General features: G+C 40.1%; 1 protein-coding gene across 1 annotated transcript in view; it reads right to left on the reverse strand.

Annotated features, from left to right (window-relative positions):
* Positions 1-6,313: 6,313 nt before the first annotated feature.
* Positions 6,314-13,014, reverse strand: part of ANKRD46 (ankyrin repeat domain 46) — a 35,265-nt gene continuing 28,564 nt past the window's right edge. Inside the window, exon 5 of the mRNA XM_068525549.1 lies at positions 6,314-8,330. Coding sequence (XP_068381650.1) covers positions 8,114-8,330 — 217 coding nt within the window. The 3' untranslated portion in view covers positions 6,314-8,113. The remainder of the gene's footprint in view (positions 8,331-13,014) is intronic.

Consider the following 13,014-nt stretch of genomic DNA (forward strand, 5'->3'; position numbering starts at 1 on the left):
TCCATTTTTTTTTTTAAAATCTCAGGAATAGATTTACTATTGCACATTTCAAGTTGGGATTATCCTTGGTCAGAGCTTATTATTAAGTTGATCCTCAGAATAACTGGACATGAAAAAAATAACCCAGAAGTAAAACAAAACAAAACCTTTGGGAAAAGAAAGGGGGGAGAAGAGTCTAGTGAATACCCCTAAAATGAGTGATTCCTAAGCAGATACAGTGATAGCATTATCCTGGTGTGGGTTATTTTCCTATCTTCACACATTTCTCTTTTTAGAGATGCTTCCAAAGATGTGGCAAAGGACACACAGGAACACTTATTGAAGAGCTCAATTAACACCCACAAGACATCCCTGACACACTAGGGAACCAGGCAGTGAACGGCCTTGTTAAACACCATCAGGCAGGGCATTTTATAACTCTAGGGCTTGAGTTTACAAATGGTCCTGTAACCATCGATCTCCTAACTTGAATGAAAAGTATGTAGCAGACAGTAGTATTGAAGAAATAGTTGTTCTAGTAAGAAGTACTGTGGGGAATTCCCTGGCGGTCCAGGGGTTGAGACGCTGCGCTTTCACTGCCGAGGGCCCAGGTTCAATCCCTGGTCCGGGAACTAGGATCTCACAAGCGATGTGGTGTGGCCAAAACAAAAAAACAACAACAAAAGGAGAAGTACTGTGACTTACCAGGGACACAGTGGTACTCTAGAACTTTCTACTTAGCTTCCTCACAGCATTTCCACGGTGTAAGGCACTTTATAGAGAAAGTCCATTATTTGCTGCAGGTTTTTTTTTCTTTTGAGAAGTGAAAAGATTTCTCACTTAAAATGTTTATCAAGAGAAGATGATAGTTTATGGTGATTCTCCTGTTCATAAAAAAAAAGGAGACTTGGGTGACAGGAAAATACATCCTTGGCTTATGACAGCATCAGCTTACTCACAGGTCAGTATTTTGGTTAATTATTAAAATACACAGAACAGAATGCGAGGTTTATCTTTATGTATCTAACGCCAGATACTCACATTTTAAAATAACATTCAGAATAGTATGTGGGGGCTGGAGAGATGGAGACCATGTGAGTAAGGGGCAGTGTAGTTGAGGTAAGCGTAATAGAGTGGATTCACCTAACATTTCTGCCCCTTTCTTACTTGAGGGACCACAGTCATTGAGTTCTTCTTGGTCTTCTACCCTCCCCAGATGATTTCTAATGGCCACCCATCTCTAAAATTCTATGATTATAGTACTTGTTAATGTTGATTTTTCAGGCTTCACTCAAATGATTCACCAAAATGCTAGAGTAGAACTAGGACATTTGATTTCCAAAGTTTAGACTAATACCTGCTTATTCAGCTGAACTCAAACCCTTTTCGGAACAAGGAGAGACAAATAAATGAGGTAAACTAACAATTGCAGCCATGACAAAAACCATAACTGCATTTTGAATAGGAGGCCACAAACTATTTTTTCCAACTGCAAAAAGTCAATGCATTTTCTGTCATTAGTTTCCAGAAACTGACAGGTAGTTTTGTGGTAGTTCTTTCCAAACTAATAACTGTCTAATTAACTATCCATCCCCCCATCATGATCCAAAAATGATTTAAGGGGGCTTAAATAATACAGAATAGCATAAATTCAGAGTGAACATTTAGAACAGGAAAATAAAACTAAAGATGAGGATATAAAATAAACCAGGAATGAGGTTCTAATAAATCACCATAATGACCAATATTACAATTGCTTCTGGTGGAACCCAAATTTGACATTAAGCTTTTCAGCATCTGATGTGAAAGAGAGATTCTACCTGATCAACTACATAATTCATAGAGAATATAAGGTGGAAGCAAAGCTCAGCAGAAATGCAGTTATCTGTGGTTGTAAAAAGCAATTGGGGTCTTCATACTGAAGAACTGTGCCAACAGCATGCTCAGTAACTTTCCTTAGAATAGATGCAATGGTTAACACACTGGGCTAGTCCTTGAGACAATTCGTACTTCAAGATGATGGCACCACAACTAAGCAGACGGAGGCATCACAGCGCCAACGGTTAGAAGAGACTCCAGTCCTATCCTGTCAGACTTCAAACCCCAGCTCTGTCACTTAATAGCTGTGTGACCTGGGGCGTTTTTCCAACCTGCCTCAGGTGACCTCATTTGCCCTGGGAGGTGGGGATACAACAGCAATTTGCTGAGGATTAAGTGAGTTAATAAGCACTGTTATAGTGTTACCACTTGTTAACAAAGAGCTCAGTAAAAGCAAATGCGGTGGAAACTGCCTTAATACCGTAGCTTAATTCCGTAGCTAGCTCTACCCCGACCCGACGAGCCCAAGGTAGATTTGAGAACAGTGCTGTCCAAAAAAAGTTTCTGCAAAAATGCTGTCCAATACAACAGCCTCTTGTAGCTACTGAACACTTGAAATGTGGCTAGTTTTGTTAAATGTAAAATGGAGTTGGGTTTCAGGCTCAGATAACTGTGCTAATGAAGAACTGAATTTCTAATTTAATTTAAATTAATTTGAGTAGCCACAATGATGAGTGGCTACCACACCAGACAGCACAGAAACAGAAAATCTCCACCACTGCAGAAAATTTGGACAGTGCTGACCTGAGAGAGTATTCCTTGGAAGCTCTTTTAATACTGTTATCAGCTGAGTTTTTGATGACTATTAGGCAACAAGGAACTCCAGATTGTATTATTCCTTGACATCTAACTGGAGCGTGACCAAACCTCTGTTGCCTAATGAGCGTAGACCCCTATGCCTTATGTGGAGCTGTCCGCTTGTGATGTAAAATGAACACAATGAACACATGAGCGACTGAACAGAGTGCCAGCCTATCTGCACTTTGAGGGAAGCCAAGGAGGTACCCCATAGCAAGGCCAAGATCCTCCCTAGAAAACTGTTTTGAATCGACTTCAGAGCTGAAAGGAATGGGCTTGATCCCAAAGTCCTACTTCATCTAGCACAGCTGGGACTGTTTCAGCTTGAACAATTTTAAAAGGTTTAACCAGATGCTGGCTCCTTTTCTTCTCCCCAGTGTTCTATTAACTTTGAGAAATGCTACTTCCTGGTGTACCCTCCAAGATAAACTACTAGGAAAAGGTATACCAAGATGACTAGAAGAAGCTCTAGTATACATCCCAGATAAAAGTGAGTAACAACTGCTGAAATAAAATGATTTAATATAAATCATGTAATATAAAGGAAAAATAAAGGGAAAGTAATTGATAACAAAGTGTGCATTTCAATATGTGAAGACCCAGGCACAGCTACACTGGAAGAAACAATGAAGTCATCAGTAGCCACACAGAGAATTATATGGGGGACTCAATTATCATCAGTAACACCACCTTCAATAACAAGATTCCTTGGAAGAGGTATAATTCCTGGTCAAGCTTTGGACAACATAGAGTAGAATCTCCCCTCAATTATCTTGTGGTTGTATTCTTAGAAAATTCAGGGTACATTAAAACCGTATGAAAAAATACTTTAAAATGTGAAATGGAGTTAGGGTTTAGGCTCGGATAACAAACTTAAAAAAAAAAAAAAAACCACCCATATGAATGACCAGCAGAACATTCAAGAATCATGTGGGATGTGGAATGATTCTTTGTTGTGCTAAACTGCCCCATGTTCTGTAAGACATAAAACATCTACGGGCCCTGCCCACTTACTGCCAGCAGCACCTCCCATCATTTCTAAAACAATTAGTCCAAGCCAATCACATTAATCCTACCAACCCCACCCTCCCCATGACTGATCCATCAAGCTAGGCCTAGTAAATCAGTGCATGGCATTGGCTGGTTTGAGAATAGGGTACACGATGTAATGTCGGCCAATGAAACCAAGAGGAAGTTGGCTGGGGACTCTGCAGGAAAAGCTTCCTAGGAGAACACCAGAGGAAAGATGGTTTCTTTCTTCTTCTCTACATGGTCACAAATGCAGGTCAGGCCTGAAAACTCTGGACTCATCTCAGATCCAGCTGGAGGATGAAACCAACAAACGGGAGGACAGCGCAAAAAGCAGAGGGTAACAGAGCTAGATTTGGATTATGTCACCCTTGGGGTCTACTCTACCTCTGGGCCTCCAGTTACATAAGTCAGTACATTTCCTATGGTTTAAGCCACTTTGAATTTGGATTTTGGCTTCTTGCAGCTGAAAGCACTTTGATACATTCATAAACAATTTCACAAGTCAAAGACTGAGGCCTGGTTAAAATAAAACAACAATAACAACAAAAGGTGACTATTGTTTCTGGACTTCTAATACCATGTGGTAAAAAAGATAGCAACTATGCTTTTTAAAAAAACCTGTGGTAAATGTGAGGCAGGCTATACTAGTGGAAAGCCTGCCTGCTCTTACATAAAGAAGCCAGGGGTACAAGACTCTAGCCCTTCCATCCAGCGGCAGGCATACTGCGGAAGAATGGTCAGCACATTCACACATGCAGCCTGTTGGAGGAAACGTGTGAAAAGCACGTTTAAATCTGAAAAGAAAAAATACAGTTATTGTAAAAAGAAGTCTTTGTGTTCAAAGAGTTCTACAGGGTGCACTGTGAACAAATAGGAAAGGAAAAATAGACGAAGTCCCTGCTCTCATGAAACTTATAATCAAAAAGACCAAAAAAAAAAAATTCAGTTGAGGACTTCCCTGGTGGTGCAGTGGTTAAGAATCCGCCTGCCAATGCAGGGGCCATGGGTTCGAGCCCTGGTCCGGGAAGATCCCACGTGCTGCAGAGCAACTAAGCCTGTGCACCACAACTACTGAGCCTGCGCTCTAGAGCCCGTGAGTCACAACTACTGAGCCCATGTGCCACAACTACGGAAGCCCATGTGTCTATTGCCCATGCTCTGCAACAAGAGAAGCCACCACAATGAGAAGCCCATGCATCGCAACGAAGAGCAGCCCCCGCTCGCCGCAACAAGAGAAAACCTGCGTGCAGCAACGAAGACCCAACGCAGCCAAAGGAAAAAAAAAAAAAAAATCCCACCAGGCTTTAAAAAAAAAAAAATTCAGTTGACCCTTGAACAAGGGTTTTAAATGCATGGGTCCACTTACACCCGGATTTTTTTTGTTAAATACGTAGTACAGGGACTTCCCTGGTGGTCCAGTGGTAAAGAATCCGCCTTACAATGCAGGGGATGTGGGTTTGATCCCTGGTCGGGGAACTAAGATCCCACATGCCGCAGGGCAACTAAGCCCACGCGCCACAACTAGAGGCCAAGTGCTGCAAACTACAGAGCCCACGCGACCTGGAGCCTGTGCGCCACAGCTAGAGAAGAGGAAACTCGCGCAGCACAACGAAGAGCCTGTACGCCACAACGAAAGACCCTGCATGCCTCAACAAAGATCCCGGGTGCCGCAACTAAGACCCAGCACAGCCAAAAATAAATAAATAAATAATAAATAAATCTTAAAAAAAGATACGTAGTGCAGTACTGCAAGATCATCTACTGTTGGCTGAATCTGCAGATGCAGAACCATAGATACCAAGGGCCCCCTGTCAAGTTACTTGCTGATTTTCAGCTGTGCAGTGGTCAGTGCCCCTACTTCCTAGTAACCCCTGCACTGTTCAAGGGTCAACCGTACCTGTTTACTGAGTACGGTAAGTGATGAGGAATGACAGGTAGAGAAGTGGGCAGTCAGATATGTTTAACTATGTTAGGTTTTCTGAACATGCCAGGGTTTGAGCTTCAATATGAAGGGTTAGTAATCCTGGGAGGATGTGGAAAAATGGTGCATTATAGGAGGAAGAAAAGTAAGTATTTAGAAACAGGAGTGAAAATTTTAGTAACAGGTGTTGCTCAGACGGCAGTAGGCAAGATTCTAGATGGTTCCACTGCCAGACTCATGACAGACAGCAGGGCAGAAGGAAAAAGCAAACTTATAATTGGGGATAGAGCCTGAATGTGGAATCCCTATTCCACTATGTCCTAGCTGTCTGATATTGGACAAGTCACTTAAACCTCCTAGTATCAGTTTCCTCATCTTATAAAATGGGGAAATACAGCAGGGGTGGGGTGAATATAAGGATGAAATGAGATGAGGCACGTGAAGTGACCTGTAAAACTGGGAGGTGCTTAATCATGGTAGTTATTATCACTCTTAAATCCAAAAGCAATTCACCCAAATTAGTGTCAGAACATTTATAAGGCTAACATACGTGAAACGTGATATACCTATTACATCAGGTTTGAAAAAAAAAAAACTTTTTTATGAACAGCCAATTGGAACCCATTTAAAAAAATCCTAAATTAAAAGAAAAACAATGATACCTAAGCAAACAGATTGTGATTAAGAGATTATAAATACGTTTATTGGTAGTATTACTGAATACTGAACACAGAGAATACAAAGAAATCAGCACTTAAAAGGAAACATAAATCTTTAAAAAATGCAATATATTGACATATATGTTAACCAATTTTGCACATCTGTTTAGAGTTACAAACAAAAGCAAAGCTAATTCCAAAGCTTTTAATCTGAATATACTCTGATTTTGAGTTCTAGTGTTCTCCACTCTAACATCCACGGTTTGCTGTATTTACACCAAGTATGATTAATTTTGTTTGTATCTAACCTAAAAGCAAGATGCTGTGAGCTGATCCTGAGGCAGCCAGGTAAATCAGAAATTTCAGAACAGCTCTTCAAGACAGGATAAAGTCACATGAAAGAAAAATGCCTCAATCCTAGATATATAAATGCAAAAGAGAAAATATTAAGAAGCAAAAAGAATCACAGAAATACCAATTCTGCTTTAAATTATAATTTCTAATTCTAGCAACAATTCAATTAGCAGTAGCTTAGATGACTTATGTTCTAAAAAATAAAACCATTAGTTCTTTCACTATAATTTTCTGACTACACCCAATGAATAATTCTCAAGTCTTCATATCCTTTTTTAATAACCCAAGAATATGACTTAAACATAGCAGAATCATTAACAAAAGAGGCCTTCAAACAACTGCTAAAAGCTTCAATATAGTTTGGGGGCCATATTTCAATTTACATAATATTAGCGTTCATAAAGAGTTTATGACACCTAGTACAATAGTGTTCAGCACTGTTAATTCAGAAATACACCATCCATTCTTGCCATCAGAGAACAACTGACACGGATGGGATTGTCACCACAATTCTAACAGGGCCTCTAAACCGGATTGCACATAAAATGAAAAAATTATGAACTATGATACAATTGTGACAACACAGCTAGCTTACAGAACTGAGTTTTTCACCATAATAATAGTACTACAGAATTACAGTGACATTTAAACATCAGAATTATTTTCCCCTGCTAACTACTGAGTAGAGAAAGTTTTCTGACTGCATTTTTGATGAACAGAATATCTCTGAAATAAACACTAGGGGAAATGGACAAATGAACAAAATTAACTTCTCAAGTTCATTCGTCACAGATAACAACAACAAGCAAAGCAGCTTAGAAAAAAATCAAAATTATTCTAAAAACAAATAAATATAAGATCAAATCAGTCATTTTTGAGGAAAATACAGCTCATTTTCAAAAGTTCTGTTTGGTTTGTGACTAGACTTGAAAATATTAAAACAAACCAAACATTCCAAAAATACTGATTTGCTCTACAGGATTTGAAAAAAGCACTTCAAGTTTTAAGCTGAATGCTTCATTCTCCCCTAGCCCCTGCCCCCGATATTCCCCAGAGAAAGTAAATAAAAAGAGAAAAGCAGCTCTTGCAAAAATAAACAAAAACAAAACAAAACTACCAACCAAAACTAATCATATAAGACAATCTTCAGACACTTCACTTTAGTTGGTCTTTTGTTACGGTAAGGTTTCTGTAGCAAGGATTTCCTAGTCTCATCCTCTATCTCTCATTCTTTAGTCACTTCCATGTTTTTATCAAACAAGGCTATGCAGAGCCTTTCCTAAGAAGTCAGGCTGAGTTGGAGGTAGCTTTAGGACAGTATACTTGACTACAGTATGTAGTTAGTTCTTCTACAAGGATTATAATGTGTAAAACTGCAAAAAGAAAAAACGTACAGCCCTCACTGCCTTGCACCAAGAGAAAACTTTGAGAAACTGAGAACAAACAATGGAAGCCAGGACACTGGCATCTGCCTCCTCTCCCATGGGCTCTCCTAATGCACCAGTTCAGGCTGGTTTTCCACGAAGGGTAGCACCCCACTCACATAGTAGGCGATGCCAAGGGACAGCAGAGCAATGACAAAGATCAAGAGCAACACCCTCCAGAAGCCCAGATCCTCTACAAACTCCTGCCACGTGGTTCGGAAGCTGGACAGGACCCCCTCACCTTGCTGCAGGTTGGGATTGAGGAGGGAATGGCTTTCCATGGCACTGTGAGAGAAGCAAAGGGAAAAGAAAGGGCATGAAACAACACATTTCAGAAACATAAAACCACAGGAACTGCATTGTTTAGAAAAGACCAACCTTAAAATACGATATTTACAAGAAGAAAACTGACTTATATATATATATTCTCACCCATTTGTGTACTGATTTATATACGTGCAGGTATCTGGACAATCTACCTTTAACTATAAACTGCTATACAGTAATGATTATGTTTCTTGGTTTAGTATCTAGAAGAGTCAGTTAAAAATCCTTTTCTAATAAAAACGTCCCAAGCAGAAGTCTTGAAGTAGGTCAAATGAGTTGTTTCCACCAGGTACTAAAGCAAAACACATTTTGGTTATTTGAAATTTAGAATTCAACATGAGGATTCAAAATTTGAGAATTCATGTTAATGGAATTAAGCAAAGACGGGCAAATCTAAAACACTGTTCTATAAAGTATGTGAATCTTAAAGTGAAAAGGGAATTTTTATTAATTTAGTTCAATAATCTGACCAATGAAGGAATTCCTTCTTTAAACTGCAATACTCCAGTAATGGATGCTTACTCTTCAGTCTGCTGTACACCTGGACAGGGCTAGCCATTAGGAATTCCTCTTAATAGGTGCCTCCGACTGGTTTTAGTTCTGTCTTGTACAGTAACACAAAATACGTTTGTTTCTCTTCTATATAAAGGCTGAGTCTAGTTGAAAATAAGGCAGCACAAATACCATAAAAACACTGATTCAGGGCTTCCCTGGTGGTGCAGTGGTTGAGAATCTGCCTGCCAATGCAGGGGACACGGGTTCGAGCCCTGGTCTGGGAAGATCCCACATGCCGCGGAGCAACTGGGCCCGTGAGCCACAGCTACTGAGCCTGCGCGTCTGGAGCCTGTGCTCCGCAACAAGAGAGGCCGCAACAGTGAGAGGCCCGCGCACCGTGATGAAGAGTGGCCCCCACTCGCCGCAACTAGAGAAAGCCCTCGCACAGAAACGAAGACCCAACACAGCCAAAAATAAATAAATAAATAAATAAATTAATTAATTAATTAATTTTAAAAACACTGATTCAGGTTTTCATAACTATATAAGCGAGAAATATGACCACTACAAATACAGTATATCTGACATTGGTATTTGGAAGGCTGCACCGTGATGAATTTGAAGCTCTAAGGGATTAGCACCCACAATTATGTCACAACATGCAGGACCAACAACAGGGTATCATTTAGATTAAAGCCACAATGACCATAATCATAGGTATCAACTATCTACCGCTGTTACTATCCTTCCTAAACTCCTTCTCTTCATATTCTTCCAACCATCTTGGGGCAGAACAATGGAAACAGCACAAAACAATGTCTTAAGAGTCTGGTTCATCATGCAAAATTGACAGTTTTTTTTTTTTTTTTTGGGTAACCTACAACTTTATTTTACTTCTTGACACTGTTAAACAAAGGCACTTCAGCGTTTACTGGCATTTAGAGTCTTCTCTAATCATGGGAAGGTGATTTCTTAATGGGCCAATATGTCTGACATCCAAACTTTTTTTTATATTTATCTTCTGAATAGGAGAAGACATTTTCAATGGGAATCTACAACAATACAAAAATTTAAAGAAAACTCAAGCAAGTTCAAAAATAAGATTAGAACTTTAAGAAGTTCAGGAGAGGTTAATTTTGGCTTACATGAAATTTATTGACTACGTCTGAGTCAACATGCTCTCATACTTAAAAAGTGTTAGATATACAGGTATCCCTCATTTTTTGAAAGTTTGCTTTATGCCACCTCACTTTTAAGAAACATCTACAATACTACCAGTATTTGCTAACTGAAAGTAATCCCAAGAGGATTTTTGCTTTTATACGAAAAAAGGTGAAAAGCAAAAACAGTGTTCAATGTTTACTTTGCAGCAAGAGTGGCCCCACCAAGCTCCTTCCCCAGGAACTGCACTCAGCATCTCAGCAGCCAGCTGCAGTATCTCTGAACTGTGCCTGTGAGCATCTGTGCTTTATCTCGATTTATTTTGTGCATCCATTAGTAAGATGAGTCCTAAGGCAATTGCTTCTTTGCTTTATGCCATCTTGGCTTAAGGAAAGGTTTCCTAGGAACACTCTACTTTTGGATAGTGGCGGGTGGTGTAGGGACCTGTAAAATGAGAATTCAGTTGCACGTTCTCTAGGAGCCCATGAAGTTTTGCCAATCAGAACTGTCTATAGCAACCTGATCCAATGAAATGTTTTCTACTGTCTAGGAAATACCTGATTCTAGCATGATGGTCTGTGTGTGCATGTGTAATCTTTTCTGTACATGTGTCAGCTACACTGTCTCTGTCATCCCATACCTACAAAGTAAAAAGGAACTAAATTAAACTTAGGATATAAAGGGGTGTAGGGAAATGTTTTTCATCAACTTGACTGATAGGCCCTTAAGAAGTTATGCTATGTTTCAGGGAATCATAAGGGAAGTGGAAAATACTAAATACATTCAAAATCTTGCTTTATCTTCTGTTCCAGAAAAGGCTAATCATCACACAGCTATGCCATGTACTAGCCAATCCCTTTAAGCTTTTCCCCCACTTTTTTTATTTTTTAAAAAATATTTATTTATTTGGTTGTACAGGGTCTTAGTTGTGGCAGGCGGGCTCCTTAGTTGTGGCTTGCAGGCTCCTTAGTTGCAGCTCACCAGCCCCATAGTTGCAGCACGTGGGCTCCTTAGTTGTGGCATGCAAACTCTTAGTTGCAGCATGCATGTGGGATCTGGTCCCTTAACCAGGGATCAAACCCGGGCCCCCTGCACTGGAAGCGTGGAGTCCTATCCACTGTGCCACCAGGGAAGTCCCTCCCTCCCTTTTTTTAAATTGATGTAATTCATGTACCATAAAATTCATCTTTTTAAAGTATGTGATTCAGGGGCTTCCCTGGTGGTGCAGTGGTTAAGAATCCACCTGCCACTGCAGGGGGACACAGGTTCCATCCCTGGTCCGGGAAGATCCCATATGCCGCGGAGCAACTAAGCCCATGTGCCACAACTACTGAGCCTGTGCTCTAGAGCCCACAATCCACTACTTCTGAGCCCGCACGTCATAACTACTGAAGCCCGTGCACCCTAGAGCCCACGTGCCCTTGACCCCACGCACCACAATTACTGAGCCCATGTGCTGCAACTACTGAAGCCCACTTGCTCTAGGGCCCACGTGCCACAACTACTGAGCCTGCATGCTGCAACTACTGAAGACCACATGCCTCACGCCCATGCTCTGCAATGAGGGAAGCCACCGCGATGAGAAGCCCACGCACCACAATGAAGAGTAGCCCCCGCTCGTTGCAACTAGAGAAAGCCTGCACACAGCAACAAAGACCCAACGCAGCCAAAAATAAAAATAAGTAAAATTTTAAAAATTAAAGTACATGATTCAGTGGTTTTTAGTAAATTCGCAAAGTTGTAGAACCATCTCCACTATCTAATTTTAGAACATTTTGGTTGCCTCTATAATAAACTCTGTACCTTCAGCAGCCACTTCCCACTGCCCCTTCCCCTGCTCCTGGCAACCACTACTTTCTATTTGCTGATTATGGGCACTTCATATAAATGGAATCATATGACATTTGGCCTTTTGTGCCTGGCTTCTCTCATGTAGCATGTTTTCAAAGCTCATCCGTGTTGTAGCACATACCAGTATTACATTCCTTTTTATGGTGGAATAATGTTTCACTAGATGGATAGATGACAGTTTATCCACTCATCATCGATGAACTTTTGGGTGGTTTCCACCTTTTGGTTATTATAAATAACGCTTCTATGAAATTCATGTACAAGTTTTTGTGCGAACATGTGTTTTCAATTTTCTTGGGTGTATACCTAAAAGTAGAATTGCTGGGTCGTATGGTAACTCTGTGTAACTTTCTGAGGAGCTGCCAGACTGTCTTCCACAGCAGCTATGCTATTTTACATTCCCACCAGCAATGTATGACGGTTCGGATTTTTTCACGTCATTGCCAGTACGTGTTATTGTCCATCTTTTTGATTGTAGCCATCCTACTGGGTATGAAGTGGTATTTCACTGTGGTTTTGATCTGCATTTTCCCTAATGACCAACGATGCTGCTTTAAGCTTTTTAATTTAAGCTTCAACCACACCTTCCTATCATGACACTGAAGGGCAGGAGTAAGATAGGACAACTAGGTAGTACAAATATTAATAATTCAATTTTCAAAGAATAGGCTTTACATAATGCCGTAAATAATGCAAATTCTCATGCTGAAGTGCAATGGCAGGTACGTGAAAGAAGTAGGAATAAATACTTCATATTGCATTGCTCAAATGACTAATCACTTCTTAGTTAATAAGTAATCACAACTGAGGCAAAACAAAGTATATTTCTAATAAAGAGATGCCAAGAAATTGGCTATTAACAAAATATACCAAGCAAAGTCCTGAATATATACCAAGAAAATGCACATTCTTGGACATTTTTCACAGTAAAGAAGCTTAAAGTAGTTTTGAAAATAAATTTTAAGTTATTTTGCAAGAACATAATCTTTAACAAAAAACAGATAACTCAATGTTATTGAATTGCTTGTAGCATCCTGACTGCCAATCCAGAGCACACAGGTGAAAGAAGGGCTTCCCAATGCACCTCTGGCTCATTTTATGTACTTGCCAGCCTTCAGTGATAACTCATAAGGAG

The sequence above is a fragment of the Eschrichtius robustus genome, chromosome 17, assembly GCF_028021215.1.
Source record: "Eschrichtius robustus isolate mEscRob2 chromosome 17, mEscRob2.pri, whole genome shotgun sequence".
Taxonomy (NCBI): Eukaryota; Metazoa; Chordata; class Mammalia; order Artiodactyla; family Eschrichtiidae; genus Eschrichtius; species Eschrichtius robustus.